Genomic DNA, 16,193 nt, shown 5'->3' with positions numbered 1-16,193 from the left:
GCCACTACATCATGCACTGAATAGTGAAACTCTGGCAGCCCAGACTTGGCCCACAACCCAACCCTAACTTTCACTATTTCACCAAGCTCATCCATATTAGGCTGATTTCCTTTAAAAACACACTCATTTCTTAACCTCCATACTGACCATAACATTGCAATTGGAACAAGCCTCCAAATCCTCACAACTGACTTCTTAAATTTTGTTCCCAGCCACCATAACAGCACACCATCAACTGTAGCAGGAATGACCCAAGATACTCCCCACCATTGAAGCAAAGATGACCAAACCTTCCAAATCTCCGTGCATTGCAGGAACATATGATCCAGGGACTCTGGTTCCATCTTGCAGAAAAGGCACATATTCTCCACATTACTACTTAAGGCCCTAAACCTCTGTAAAAGACTAATGGTTTTAACCCTGCCCCTCCATGCCAACCAGCTCAAAAATTGAGCTTTTGGAGGGGCCACACCTCTCCATAACAGATTAGGAACCTGCAATTTTGGGCCTTGAATCCCCTTATACCATTTCCTCATTGATGCCACAGTGAATTGACCTGAAGGAGATGCACTCCACCTGACTGAGTCTGGCAGCTCCTCATTAATCCTTGGAGCATCTCCAGTCAAGTCTTGCAGCCTTTGAACCTCCTCTTCCTCCCAAGCAAGAAGTGATCTTGAAAACAGAAACCTCTAATTTCCTGAGATATACCTCCTCTGCATGAAAGAGCTCAGATTCCCCTCTTTATCCACAGATAATCTAAACAACCTTGGGAACTCTACCTTCAATTGAACATTCGACAGCCACTTATCATGCCAAAAGTGAATCCTACACCCATTTCCTATCACAAGCTTGCAATTAGACGTAAAAAATTCAAAGAGCTCAGCATTATCCCTTAACACACTCAGAATATCACTCCAAACAAAAGATTCTTTGCCAGTCCCTTCCATCACTGGTAACCATCTACCACCAACTCCCCCATACTTGTTCAAAATTACTTTCTTCCACAGAGATTCATCTTCCACCCCATATCTCCACCACCACTTAGTTAACAAGAAATCATTAAAGTCCCTTACCCTTCTAATGCCTAACCCTCCATGCTCTTTACTAAGAGTTACTAACTCCCAGTTTACCAAATGAATCTTCCTCCGGATTTCTGAACTACCCCATAAAAATGTTGCCCTCCACTTATCAATTTCCTTAGCTACCCCTTTAGGTAATTTGAAGAGAGAAAGGTAGTAACCAGGCAGACTATCAAGGACAGATTTGATCAGAGTTAGACGACCAGCAAATGAAAGCATCCTTCTCTTCCATAAGGCTAATTTAGCTTTTACCTTCTCCACCACAGGTTGCCAAGTCTTCTTTCTTCTTGGGTTAGCACCTAGAGGTAAGCCCAGGTACAAAAGAGGAAGCTTCTTACTTAGACAATAAAGTTTAGAGGCAAAAGCTTGAGCAATTTCTCCACTAATCCCAACTCCGCACACCACACTTTTGTGGAAATTTATTTTAAGGCCTGACATAATCTCAAAGCATCTAAGAATCCTCTTAACATTTACTATCTCCTCCCACTCAGCATCGCAAAAAAGAATAGTGTCATCGGCAAATTGGAGATGAGACAGTTTCAAATTTCCTGACCCAATAGAAGCTCCCTTAATTAAGCCCAAAACTTTAGCCCTTTCCAACAAAACATTGAGGCCCTCAGCTGCAATATTGAACAAAAAAGGGGAAAGAGGATCACCTTGCCTTAACCCCTTCTGTGGACTGAACTCTTCTGTTGGTGAACCATTAACAAGAATTGAAATTCTTGACGTGGTGACACAAGTTTTCATCCAACCCAGCCATCTCTCCCCAAACCCGAGATTGGCCATCATAGAAAAAAGGTAACCCCAGTTGACCGAATCATAAGCTTTTTGAAAGTCAAGTTTGAAAATGACACCCTTCTCTTTAGACTTCTTCCACCAATCCACCACCTCATTGGCAATCATTACCCCATCGAAGATATTCCTCCCCCCCAAGAAGGCAGTCTGCACTACTCCAATCACATCTGGAAGCACCCTTTTCAATCTTTTGGAGAGTACCTTAGCCAAGATTTTATACACTACACCCACCAAACTAATTGGTCTAAAATCTAACAAACCCGAGGGACTGGTAATCTTAGGAACTAAGGTGATAAAAGAGCTATTTAACCCAGAAACCAGCTTACTGTGCTTGTAAAACTCCTGCATAAACTGGAATAAATCACTTTTCATAACCTTCCAGCATTTCTGGATGCACATCATGTTGAAACCATCCGGACCCGGCGCTTTATTCCCATTACAGTCTTTTACAGCCTCCCAAACTTCTTCCAGAGTGAACTCAGGATCAAGAGACTCCACCACCTTAGCACTATTAATCAGTACAAAACTACCAGACAATTTTGGACGAGATGGCCAATCTTCCGAAAATGCCTTTGTAAAGAACCTCAGCACTTCTAGTTTTACCAATGCTGGATCTTCAACGCGAACCCCATCCACAACCACTGAGTCCACTAAGTTCCTATTCTGCCTTTGGCTAGCCATAATATGAAAAAACCTGGTGTTCCGATCACCATTCTGAGCCCAATTTACTCTAGACTTTTGGAACTATATCCAATCCAATTTCTTTCTATATGACCACACCAAGTTTTTGACCTCCCTTCTTCTAACAACTTCATGAGGTTCTAATGACCCCATTTCTGCCAATAGATCAAGCTCATGCAACTCAACTTCAGCCTTTTTAAGTTGGTCCTCCACACAACCAAACACTTCAGAATTCCACCTTTTCAACTCAGCTTTGAGACTACACAATTTCACCTTAGCTCTGAACCCAGCCCACCCTTGAACCTGCGAATCCAACCAGGACTGTTGCACAACAGACAAGAAGCTTGGATGCAGGGTCCAAGCATTCAGAAACCTAAACGGCTTAGGGCCCCAGTTTTTCTCATCTTCCATAAGCAACAGAGGACAGTGGTCAGATACCAGTCTAGGTAAGCCCCATAACTTCAAACTAAAATTTTCTACCCAGATGGGATCCAACAGAAACCTATCAATTCTACTCCACCTTTCACCGTCCAAAGAATTACACCATGTAAAATTCCTAGCCAACATTGGTAAATCCATCATTTCCAGCTGATCAACAAAATTATTAAAATCCTGCATCCCTTTGGAACTTCTAGTGCATCCTCTTCTTTCATCAGGAACTCTAATCTCATTATAATCACCACCCATGCACCAAGGCTTTTGGAAAGAGGATCTTACATTGAGGATAGAATCCCACAACTTAGCTCTTTGAACCACATCATTAGGCGCGTAAATATTTAAGAAAACACACTCAAATGAACTAGAAAGAGTACCTGATAGAAGCAAAAAATTTCTGTTACTGCAACACTCTGATAAGGAGAATACTTCAGGATTCCAAATACTCAAAAGCCCTCCAGCACTCCTATAGCGATCCCGGATTTACCCTTGTTGTATAGTGATCCGGACATGTGTCCGTGGATGTTGGTAGTTGTTTATCATCTTGTTTGTATCCTTTTTACTTAGTATTTGAGTTATGGGATGTGTTGGGCAGGTTTGTTTCAGGTTGGTTGAGTTTAGAAACCAAAACTAGTTGCCCAGATTTTTGGCCTGTACGCTCGAGCGGAGGTGTTGGCGCTCGAGCGGGGAATACATCCATCCAGTATCTGGTTGTGCAGTGTTGTGAGCTCGAGCGTAGGGTTGGGAGCTCGAGCGGAGGCCTGGTTCTGCAAAAAGTGCTGGGCGAGTGCATTCTGCGCTCGAGCGGGAGGTTGGCCGCTCGAGCGGAAGTTTGTGAGTGGCCGCTCGAGCGGGGTGTTTTACGCTCGAGCGGAAGACTGGGTTTAAATCCCGAAACTGTGACTTTTCAAATCACTTTTTCACCTTCTCTTCTCTCTCTTACTTTTCCAAAATCACCATTGTTGAGCCTCTCACTCTAGACTCTACCTTCTCTCTAGGTTTTGATCTAGTAGGAGTGATTTACTCACCTTTGGCCTTTACAAAAAAGTTGTTGATCGTCGAGGGCTTCATTTTAATCTGAAAATCTCGGGTTTTGGAGCACGTTGGGTTTTGTCGTCTTCTCCTTTGGGACTCCGAATTTGAGGTAGGGATAACCTACTCCTCTCTATGGGTTTTGTCTTTAAATTTTGGTATTTTGAGATGTTGGGCTTGGTTTAGTAATTTTGTGAAAGTTTGGGGCTTTTGTGTAATTTTTACAAAAGTTGGGGTTTTATTCATAATAAACCTAGATGCATGTTTGGCATAGAAAAATGGAATGATTGTTGAATCATTGATGAAAATGGAACCTAAGGGTTGAAATGGTAATTATGGAAAATGGCCTAATTACATTGTTTAATTAATTGGGATAATTAATTGGTGAGAAATGAGGAAATGAAATGTTGATTGAATATCCATTTGTGCATTTATTTTCTGTTTTAGAAATAACTGCTTTGGGCTATCGGTGGAGGATAGTCGAGATTGTTGTAGACAATGCATGATGATTAGGTAAACGGAAACTAATCAATGGAATGTGTCATGGAACTTGACGGTTGATAGAATACATTAATTGTGTGTATTGTGTGATTGTATATAGAACCAATGTGTTTATATACGTTATGTGTAGAGGAGGAGATAGGGGATGTACTCCGCGGTTTAGGGGAAGATAGGGGATGTACCTCTAAACCGGATAGATATTGGGAGGAGATAGGGGATGAACTCCGTAGACAGAGCTCATATGCTTGTCTAGAGAAGTGAAGATAGAGCTCATATGCTTATCTTTGTGAAGTGTGGATACAGCTTATATGCTTATCTGTGGATATTGTTGATATACATATCTGTTGTAGAGTGTGGATACAGCTTGTATGCTTATCTGTGGATATTGTTGATATACATATCTGTTGAGAATGTGGATATAGCTTTTATGCTTATCTGAATGTGAGATATAGTTTTTTTATACATATCTGTGGAAATGATGATAGAGCTAGCATGCCTATCTGTTGAAAAAGGGAAAATGAAAAGTAATTGGGACTTGTAAGTCGTTGACATAAATATGTAATTTATGTGATTGTATCAGTGTTGACCAACTATCAATTGCTAATGTTTTAGTCATTGTCCATGGTTGGTTTAGTGTATTTCTACTGGGCTGTGGCTCACCCTATATGGGAATATCATTTTCAGGTACAGGAAGCATGCCACCTCCAAGGACATAGCTTGGAAGGCTAGAGGCGGACATAGTGTAGTTGTTTTACTTTTGATGTATTACATGTAACTTCAAGCCAAGGGCTTAATGTGTAAACGAGTTAGTACTCTTTTGTTGAAACCAAGTGTTAACTTGGAAAGCTGTAAGCCCGTAGGGCATTTTGTTTTGATGTTAACATGTAATACTTATGTAATGAAACTCAATGAAATAAAGGAATGTGGTTAGTTTATAAGTAAATGCTTGTCCTATCTGATGGGTTTGATGTTATTATTTTGAGGGCGTTACAACTTGGTATCAGAGCGTACCGGGTTCGAATACTTTGGGTACGTGGGAAGTGATTAGGATCACAATGGGTTTGTCTCGCTTGATAGAGACGTAGATGTAGTACCATATGCTATGTGGTTATTTGATAACATGCTTATGTGACTATGTGGGTATGGGATTTAATTTCTTGGATGTTGATTGGATCCTTGAGTTTCTGGGAGTCTTGTTGGAAAAGCACTTGATCAACGCTGTTTCTAACCGGAACTCTAGTAACGCCTCGGGACTATCATTATCCGGAAATGAAGTTCGTAAATGCTTATGTGTTTATGTGCTTATGTGGAGTGAATTACAGTTGTCCATGCACTAGGACGTGAGTGTTTAGTTTCGGCACATTTATGAATGTGCTAACGTTCTGTGTTGCCTTTATTAGGATGTCAGGACGAGGAAGAGGTGCTAGGCGTGGTAGACCTGCGAGGCAGGAAGTACCGTTACAGGGTGAGATTCCGGCAGTGCAGGAGGGAGTTGGGCAGGCCAATGTGGCCGAGCCAGTAGGTCAGCAGGCTATGGGTGCCTTGGCCAGAGAGATAGCAGGAGCTTTGGGTATTCTTAGAGCTGGGAATCAGGCAGCTGAGACAGGGCCTTCCTTCTTGAAGAGGGAGTTCTTCCGGTGTAATCCGGACGAGTTTATCGGGGATCCTAAAGAGCCGCTTAAGGCAGATGAATGGCTCGAACAGACAACGAAGACGTTTGAGATGCTTGGCATCGAGGACGGAGCACTGAAAGTGACCTTGGCATCCTTCCAACTGAAGGGAGATGCGGGTCAATGGTGGAAGTACGAGAAAGCTCGTGTTGGTGGTACTTGGGAGGCGTTTGTGAATGCTTTTCAGGAGAGGTTTTTATCAGCAGCAGCTAGGGAAAAGCTGAGGGATCAGTTTAGCCGGCTTAATCAGCAGGGCATGTCAGTGGCCGAGTTTGAGGCTACTTTTACCAGTCTGTCTAGGTTTGCACCTGAACTGGTGGCGTCTGAGGAACGCCGTTGCTATGAGTTTGAGCGGAAGTTGAGGCGGGGCCTCAAGTTGAGAATTGGTGGGTCTTATATTCGAGAGTATAGACACCTAGTGGACGCTGCAGCTCATATGGAGCTTATGATGCAGGAGGAGGATGAGGGCCAGAGAGGCTCCAAGAGGAGCCAGGATAGTCAGGGTGATGGCAGGAGGCAGAGGGGTTCTAACCCTCAGCAGTCGCAGGGTGGTGTTGCTAGATCGACCTTCCCAGTGCCGAGTGCAGGCTCCGGGAGAGGTGGTCAGGGGGATTTCACCTGTTACAAGTGTGGCCAGCTGGGTCACAAGGTATCTGTGTGCCCGCAGAAGGGTGGGGGTCAGAAAGCTGCTTCTTCTTCAGCTAGACCGCAGAGTCAGAGTTTGGGCAGGGGGCAGCTCTTGACTTGTTATCAGTGTGGACAACCTGGGCATATGAAGAGGTTTTGCCCACAGTTGAGTGCCACTTCGGGAGCGTCTGGTTCTAGACAGACGCAGGGTTTTCAGCCAGCTCAGTCGGTGCAGGCCTCGAGGGCCAATCCGGGAGCTTCGTCATCCCAGTCTGTGCAGCAGTCTTTTGCTCCGAGAGGTGAGCAGGTAGACCAGGGGCCTACGGGGCGCGTGTATGCTGTTACCGCGCAGGATTTAGTACCGGCTCCATCAGTAGTGAGAGGTACTTTTCTATTTTGCAACTCAGTTGCTAATGTGTTGATAGACACGGGTGCATCTCATTCTTTTGTATCTGCTGCATTTGCATCTGTTTTGGAATTGGAGTTAGCACAGTTAGCATCTCCTATTTGTGTGGTATCGCCTTTGGGTGGTGAGTTGATTCTGAAACAGGGTGTTAGAGGATGTGATATAGAGGTCGCCGACTATAGGCTTCCTTTTCCGTTTGTTGTCATGCCCATGAAGGGTTTTGATGTTATTTTGGGTATGGACTGGTTATCGTCATACCGGGCTGTTATTGATTGCTACCGCCAGAGGGTTACATTGTGTACCTTGAGCGGGGAGTGGTTCCATTTCTTGGGAGACCGGGTTGGTAGTGTTTTGCCACCGGGGTATAATTCGCGAGGGCGAAGTGAGCTTAGTAGTCTACTTGCCAGTTTTGAGAGTGGTGAGAGTGGTGAGACCCAGGTTGTGTTACCGAGGGTGGTTTGTGAGTATTCGGATGTCTTTCCCGAAGATCTTGTTAGTTTGCCACCTCACCGAGAGATAGAGTTTTCTATTGATTTAGTGCCTGGTACGGCGCCGATTTCTATGGCACCTTACCGTTTTGCTCCAGCAGAGTTGGTTGAGTTGAAAGTTCAGCTCCAGGAATTGCTAGATAAGGGCTTTGTTCGCCCTAGTGTTTCACCGTGGGGAGCACCGGCACTCTTTGTTAAAAAGAAAGATGGTGCCTTGAGATTGTGTATAGACTACCGGAAGTTGAATCGGGCTACGGTTAAAAATAAGTACCCTATGCCCCGTATAGATGATTTGTTTGACCAGTTGAAGGGTTCCCGTTGTTTCTCTAAGATAGACTTGAGATCGGGTTACCATCAGTTGAGGGTCAGGGAGGAAGATATTCCTAAGACGGCATTCCGTACGCGGTATGGCCATTACGAGTTTCTGGTGATGCCATTCGGACTTACCAATGCACCGGCAGTCTTTATGGACTTGATGAACCGGATTTTCCGGGAGTTCTTAGACCGATTTGTGGTTGTTTTCGTGGACGATATCCTTATCTATTCGTCTTCTGAGGAGGAGCACGAGGCACACTTGAGAGTGGTGCTTGAGTTACTTAGAGCCCATAGGCTGTATGCCAAGTTTGGGAAGTGTGAGTTCTGGCTGGGGGAAGTCAAATTCTTAGGCCACGTGGTATCCGGGGAAGGGGTGTCTGTTGATACATCCAAGGTTGAGGCAGTGCAAGATTGGGCACAGCCTAAGAGTGTGTTTGAGATCCGCAGTTTTCTGGGATTAGCTGGGTATTACCGTCGGTTTGTGAAAGATTTCTCCAGGTTAGCGTCACCGTTGACTAGACTGACTCGGAAGGGAGTCAAGTTTGTGTGGAGTGAGACTTGTGAAAAGTCGTTCCAAGAGTTGAAAATTAGATTGACCACCGCTCCGGTGTTGATTATTCCGGAGAGAGGGTTGGGTTATGCGGTTTATTGTGATGCTTCACGAGAGGGTTTGGGTTGTGTGTTGATGCAAGAGGGAAAAGTGGTAGCTTATGGCTCACGTCAGTTGAAAATACACGAGAAGAATTACCCCACACACGACCTAGAGTTAGCAGCTGTGATCTTTGCCTTGAAAATCTGGAGGCACTACCTTTATGGTGAGAGGTTCGAGGTATTCTCGGATCACAAGAGTTTGAAGTATCTGTTTACACAGAGAGACTTGAATCTGAGGCAGAGGAGATGGATGGAGTTCATCGAGGATTATGATTTTGAGTTACATTATCATCCGGGAAAGGCCAATGTTGTGGCCGATGCCCTTAGTAGGAAATCCATTAGTGATGTTGCTAGTATAGCCATCCGGGAATGGGAGATGTTGGGAGCACTTGGCGAGTTTGATTTGCTACTGGGCGAATCTGTTGAGGTTGCGGCCTTGTTTTCTGTCGTGGTGCAGCCTACACTTGTGATTAGAGTGTTAGAGGCACAGAGAGGTGACCTTGAGGTAGAATCCCTCCGAGAGAAGATCTCCAGTGGGAAAGTTGAGAAGGGTTTGACGGTGTATCCCGACCTGAGTGTGAAATACCGAGACCATTTGTTTGTACCGGAGTCTTGCCGAGAGGAAGTACTCCGAGAGTTTCACCATTCGCGCCTTGCGGTGCATCCGGGAGGTACTAAGATGTATCAGGATTTGGGTCGCCAGTTTTGGTGGCGGGGTATGAAAAGGGATGTGGCTGTTTTCGTATCGAAGTGCCTTACTTGCCAGCAAGTGAAGGCCGAGCATCAGCGGCCAGCGGGTTTGTTGCAACCCTTGCCTATTGCCGAGTGGAAGTGGGAGCATGTCACTATGGACTTCGTTGTAGGTCTTCCGAAGACTCAGCGGGGTAGTGATGCTATTTGGGTGGTTGTAGACCGGTTGACTAAGTCGGCGCACTGTATTCCTATGCGCGTGAGAGATTCGGTAGATCATCTTGCCGATTTGTATATTCGGGACGTAGTGAGATTGCACGGGGTCCCAGTGACGATCGTCTCAGATAGAGATCCTCGTTTTACTGCTAGGTTGTGGCAGAGTTTGCAGAGTGCCTTGGGCACTAAGTTGACCTTTAGTACGGCTTATCATCCTCAGACTGACGGGCAGTCCGAGCGTACTATTCAGATCCTCGAGGATATGCTTCGGGGTTGTGTCCTGGATTTTAGTGGGACGTGGGAGAGGCACTTGCCATTGGTAGAGTTTGCCTACAACAACAGTTTTCAGTCTAGCATCGGTATGGCACCGTTTGAGGCCTTGTATGGCCGACCGTGTAGGTCTCCAGTTTGTTGGGCCGAGGTGGGTGATGCACCTTTGTTGGGTCCGGAGTTGGTTAGGGAGACGACGGAAAAAGTTGAGCTTATCCGTAGGAGGCTTGTTACAGCCCAGAGTCGACAAAAGAGTTATGCCGACCGTAGGAGGAGACCTTTGGCGTTTGAGGTAGGTGATCATGTCTTTCTGAAAATATCACCTAGGCGAGGCCTGATGAGGTTTGGGAAGAGTGGGAAGTTATCCCCTCGGTTTATTGGTCCTTTTGAGATCCTTGAGAAGATAGGCGAGGTTGCTTATCGGTTAGCCTTACCGCCGCAGTTGTCCGGAGTGCATGACGTGTTTCATGTGAGTATGCTTCGGAAGTATGAGCCAGATCCATCACATGTGCTGGATTGGAGCGATTTAGAGGTAGATGAGGATGCCTCGTATGAGGAGAGACCGGTTCGGGTCTTGGATAGGCGGGATCAGGTCCTGCGTGGTAAGACCATTCCTTTGGTGAAAGTCTTGTGGAAACATCACGGAGTGGAGGAAGCCACTTGGGAACGTGAGTTGGAAGTCCGTGAGAAATATCCGGACTTGTTTGTTGATGTGTGATCTTGTATTTAAATTTTACATTATGTTGAACTTAAGAGCTTTTATATATGTCTTAAGTTGTAAAACATTGAGAATGTTTTGATTATTGGAAGCATGTTTTGGAACTTGCCTCATATGATAGTTGGATGTAACACTATATATGTTGAATATATTGTTGACATTGGAAAGTTAGTGCATAATGTTGGTGCATGTTAATAATACATATGTCGTTTACATATTGTGATATGTCTCTTGTTAAAGGGATGGGATGACCGGTAATGGGTCGAATTGTTGAATGTTAAAATGTAACATTGTTTAAAATGGAGGAAAACTTGTTTTTGAAAACTTGTGTTTAATTTCGGGGACGAAATTCTTTAAGGGGGGGAGGTTATAGCGATCCCGGATTTACCCTTGTTGTATAGTGATCCGGACATGTGTCCGTGGATGTTGGTAGTTGTTTATCATCTTGTTTGTATCCTTTTTACTTAGTATTTGAGTTATGGGATGTGTTGGGCAGGTTTGTTTCAGGTTGGTTGAGTTTAGAAACCAAAACTAGTTGCCCAGATTTTTGGCCTGTACGCTCGAGCGGAGGTGTTGGCGCTCGAGCGGGGAATACATCCATCCAGTATCTGGTTGTGCAGTGTTGTGAGCTCGAGCGTAGGGTTGGGAGCTCGAGCGGAGGCCTGGTTCTGCAAAAAGTGCTGGGCGAGTGCATTCTGCGCTCGAGCGGGAGGTTGGCCGCTCGAGCGGAAGTTTGTGAGTGGCCGCTCGAGCGGGGTGTTTTACGCTCGAGCGGAAGACTGGGTTTAAATCCTGAAACTGTGACTTTTCAAATCACTTTTTCACCTTCTCTTCTCTCTCTTACTTTTCCAAAATCACCATTGTTGAGCCTCTCACTCTAGACTCTACCTTCTCTCTAGGTTTTGATCTAGTAGGAGTGATTTACTCACCTTTGGCCTTTACAAAAAAGTTGTTGATCGTCGAGGGCTTCATTTTAATCTGAAAATCTCGGGTTTTGGAGCACGTTGGGTTTTGTCGTCTTCTCCTTTGGGACTCCGAATTTGAGGTAGGGATAACCTACTCCTCTCTATGGGTTTTGTCTTTAAATTTTGGTATTTTGAGATGTTGGGCTTGGTTTAGTAATTTTGTGAAAGTTTGGGGCTTTTGTGTAATTTTTACAAAAGTTGGGGTTTTATTCATAATAAACCTAGATGCATGTTTGGCATAGAAAAATGGAATGATTGTTGAATCATTGATGAAAATGGAACCTAAGGGTTGAAATGGTAATTATGGAAAATGGCCTAATTACATTGTTTAATTAATTGGGATAATTAATTGGTGAGAAATGAGGAAATGAAATGTTGATTGAATATCCATTTGTGCATTTATTTTCTGTTTTAGAAATAACTGCTTTGGGCTATCGGTGGAGGATAGTCGAGATTGTTGTAGACAATGCATGATGATTAGGTAAACGGAAACTAATCAATGGAATGTGTCATGGAACTTGACGGTTGATAGAATACATTAATTGTGTGTATTGTGTGATTGTATATAGAACCAATGTGTTTATATACGTTATGTGTAGAGGAGGAGATAGGGGATGTACTCCGCGGTTTAGGGGAAGATAGGGGATGTACCTCTAAACCGGATAGGTATTGGGAGGAGATAGGGGATGAACTCCGTAGACAGAGCTCATATGCTTGTCTAGAGAAGTGAAGATAGAGCTCATATGCTTATCTTTGTGAAGTGTGGATACAGCTTATATGCTTATCTGTGGATATTGTTGATATACATATCTGTTGTAGAGTGTGGATACAGCTTGTATGCTTATCTGTGGATATTGTTGATATACATATCTGTTGAGAATGTGGATATAGCTTTTATGCTTATCTGAATGTGAGATATAGTTTTTTTATACATATCTGTGGAAATGATGATAGAGCTAGCATGCCTATCTGTTGAAAAAGGGAAAATGAAAAGTAATTGGGACTTGTAAGTCGTTGACATAAATATGTAATTTATGTGATTGTATCAGTGTTGACCAACTATCAATTGCTAATGTTTTAGTCATTGTCCATGGTTGGTTTAGTGTATTTCTACTGGGCTGTGGCTCACCCTATATGGGAATATCATTTTCAGGTACAGGAAGCATGCCACCTCCAAGGACATAGCTTGGAAGGCTAGAGGCGGACATAGTGTAGTTGTTTTACTTTTGATGTATTACATGTAACTTCAAGCCAAGGGCTTAATGTGTAAACGAGTTAGTACTCTTTTGTTGAAACCAAGTGTTAACTTGGAAAGCTGTAAGCCCGTAGGGCATTTTGTTTTGATGTTAACATGTAATACTTATGTAATGAAACTCAATGAAATAAAGGAATGTGGTTAGTTTATAAGTAAATGCTTGTCCTATCTGATGGGTTTGATGTTATTATTTTGAGGGCGTTACAACTCCCATCCGAATCTGCAGCCATAAATTCCAGCTTCTCCCAAGGCCAAATAGATCGAACAAAAGTAACATCAATATTTCTGCTCTTTGTTTCTTGAAGGAGCAAAACATCTACTCTTTTTTCTTTAATCAGCTGCTTCACTCTACGTCGTTTTTCCAGCCTCCCCAAGCCTCTAACATTCCAAGACATGATCTTCATTGGAAACTAGCTTTAACCCCGCTAAACACCCCCAATTCACGGCCCATTAGGTCTGACCCACCTGACCCCCTTTTGCAATTTTATCAAACCGCTCTGCATCTTGTAGCTCTAGCTCAACAATTTTTTTTACCACTTCATTCTCCTTCCCTTCATAGTTCATTCCCAAACGTTTGCCAAGCTGCAAAGTGGCATGAGCTTCCTCGATAGCCAGCTTCCTTCTCCTACTCAATCGGCTGTTCTGAGACTGAGAATGTGAGAGGACTGCAACCGCAGCCCTGAGCAACGCACCCTGCTGAAAACTGCCTGAAAATGAAGCAACATTTCTGTGAACTCTTCTCCTTCCCCTTCCTCTCGAACCTCCTTCCTTACCTTCTTGAAGACGATGAGTGTTAATTGTAACCACTGGTTCTCTACCCACAGTAGTTGTATTGAACCTGACAGGCTCTTGGGCTTGTGATAGGCACAGAGTATGCTCTCGAGACTGGGCCAATCCGTTATGAGTTTGGGGAACCTCTTTGTTAATTAGCGTACAGCTAGGCCCATCAACAGGACCTCCTACTTGGGCCCCTTCTAGTACTACCTCAATATTAATACTGGGTCTACTACCCTCCAACCCACTCAGACTCTTAACAAATCCTGGAGTGAGTAAAGGAAGCCCACCCGAAACCACCCTGCTGTTTGCATTTACTATTCTTGGTAACTTCTTTAGCATGCTAGCCTCCTCTGCAGAACAGCTGTTATCCTTCCTAACGTTAACCACCACCTATTCTACTTGACCTTCGCGCATGCCAACATCCTTCACGAAGCCACAGTCTGCAAAAGTATCATTAACCACCGAAATCGTGTTCCCATGGTCTGACGCCACCAAAACTGAGTTCCCATGCTGCTTTTGGTCAGTGTGGTCCACCTCCTCGATTCTGACATCTAGTTGAGGGTTAACTCCGGCAACTGAACTCTCCGACCGGGAAGGTGAAGAGATGTTCAGCCCCCATTTCTGGCGCATCTCATAGTCAAAATCTACACTGTTACTTCCTTCCCCCACCGAAACCTTGTAAATTCTCTTATTGCACTCAACCTCTACCGATGAGTTAATTGCTTCCATGGACCTAGTATGAACCAATACCTTGCCAGAGTTCAGAGATTTTGATTCCACAAGGTTATCCTCCAATCTGATGATGTCCCCCCATAAAGATCCAATACGTTGAAAAGTGCTAGTGTTCCATGCATGGAAAGGAATACCATAACAGTGCAACCAAACTAGCCTAGAAGTCACCATCGGCAACTCTTCATCCCATAATCTTATACCGTCACAGAGATCTTGAATGAGGTCTGCCACCAAACTAAACTTCTGGTGTAATAACTCTTCTGCTGGAAAATTTAATAGAATTAAATTCCCACCCCCAAATCGAAAATGAATTTCTTGTAAACTGGAATTCCAGATCAAGCTCTGCAACTCCCCCAGCATCGACATACTCTTGATACGCACCACCATACATCTCTGTAACCAGTCACTGCCTTCGTCTGAAACTGCCACTTTTAACAGCTTATTCGCCTCGCCCCCCCCCCTTCCTTCACAATGTCTGCATACGATTTTGTTCCTCTACATGTGCTCACCCCAATGCCTTTACGAACAGGCACCTTGGATGCATTTGGTTCACTGCCATCCCCTGCTACACACTCCACTCTTAGACGATTCTTATGAACTTCTCCAGACACCGATCTGTGATAATTCTTCCCATTATCATAATCTGCAAACTTTACCTTCAGTTGTTTCTTGCCACACCAGACCCCATTTGCCTTCTGGATTGCCATCTTTGCTGCCACTACACACTCATACCGAACAAACCCAAATCTTGTTCCCACTTTGCTTCTCTTAAATGATATGAAGACATGTTTCACCACTCCAAACTTAGAGAACATAATAAACATGCCTTTAGGATCCATATCATATGGAAGGTTGTCAACAAAAATGGAAAACAGCTTCAAGCCTGGACCACTTTGTCTTTGACCAGCAGCTCTCCCTCTGTAGAACACCGGTTGCCAACCCCCTTCAAATCTCCTACCATCAGCTCTTCCAACTTGCCCCTCCATTACTAGCTTCTCACCTTTCTCAACAGGCTTCCAAATAAATTGTTTGACAAGGAATGCACTTAAAAATAAGCTCCAAAGAAGTACATGAATTGATCCATCCTGTAGGAGAAAGAGAGAGAAGGCAGTTGTTGTGAGAAGAAGAGCAGAGAGGTATACAATGAATGCCTTTGCACTGCTTTTTCGAACAACAACATGGTGTGAATCGAGGGTTTCTTATAGTGGTTTCTTGAATGAACTTCAATTTTTAATTTTACGCAACTTCCATTTTTATTTTTATTCAACTTCCGTTTTTATTCATTTACCTTTTCCATTCAAGTTCATTTTTTATTTAATTTCCAAATAGATCGTTAAGGTATAGTGGTTTCTTGAATGAACCTCCAATGTTAATTTTATGCAACTTTTATTTTTATTTTTATTCAACTTCCATTTTTATTCAATTTCCTTTTCTATTCAACTTCATTTTTTATTTAATTTCGAAATAGATCGTTAAGGTATAGTGGTTTCTTGAATGAACTTCCATTGTTAATTTTATGCAACTTCCATTTTTTTTCAATTTCCTTTTCTATTCATCTTCTTTTTTTATTTAATTTCCAAATAGATCGTTAAGGTATAGTGGTTTCTTGAATGAACTTCCATTTTTAATTTTGTGTATCTTCCATTTTTATTTTTATTCAATTTTCTTTTTTATTCAATTTCCTTTTCTATTTCCCTTCCTTTTTATTTAACAACCAAATAGATCGTTAAGATAGAGTGGTTGCTTGAATAAACATCTACTTTTAATTTTATGCAACTTTTATTTTTATTCAATTTTCTTTTCTATTCAATTTCCTTCTTTATTCAATTTCCAAATAGATTGTTAAGGTATAGTGGTTTCTTGAATGAACTTCAATTTTTAATTTTATGC

The 16,193-nt window shown here is 43.2% G+C and overlaps 1 protein-coding gene across 1 annotated transcript; it reads right to left on the bottom strand.

The window, feature by feature from the left end:
* Window positions 1–2,618: 2,618 nt before the first annotated feature.
* LOC145815468 (uncharacterized) lies at window positions 2,619–13,189 on the bottom strand. The gene is made up of 2 exons (XM_082912215.1): window positions 13,000–13,189; window positions 2,619–3,367 (listed from the first exon to the last, which is right to left on the bottom strand). The coding sequence occupies exons 1-2, from the start codon at window positions 13,187–13,189 to the stop codon at window positions 2,619–2,621; spliced, it is 939 nt and encodes a 312-aa protein (XP_082768341.1).
* Window positions 13,190–16,193: the final 3,004 nt, after the last annotated feature.

This window comes from Camellia sinensis, unplaced genomic scaffold (assembly GCF_055761805.1).
Source record: "Camellia sinensis isolate YWXY unplaced genomic scaffold, ASM5576180v1 Unanchor2, whole genome shotgun sequence".
NCBI lineage: Eukaryota > Viridiplantae > Streptophyta > Magnoliopsida > Ericales > Theaceae > Camellia > Camellia sinensis.
The sequence above is the reverse complement of the archived record's forward strand: the minus strand, read 5'-3'. Positions and strand labels throughout refer to the sequence as shown.

What these genes read in the sequence shown, in the direction of transcription:
- LOC145815468 (XM_082912215.1), bottom strand. Translation starts at nt 13,189, where the DNA reads ATGTCTTGGAATGTTAGAGGCTTGGGGAGGCTGGAAAAACGACGTAGA. An exon ending in TGCAGATTCGGATGGGAGTT is followed by an intron (nt 3,368 to 12,999) that starts GTAACGCCCTCA and finishes TGCTTCTATCAG; the next exon opens with GTACTCTTTCTAGTTCATTT.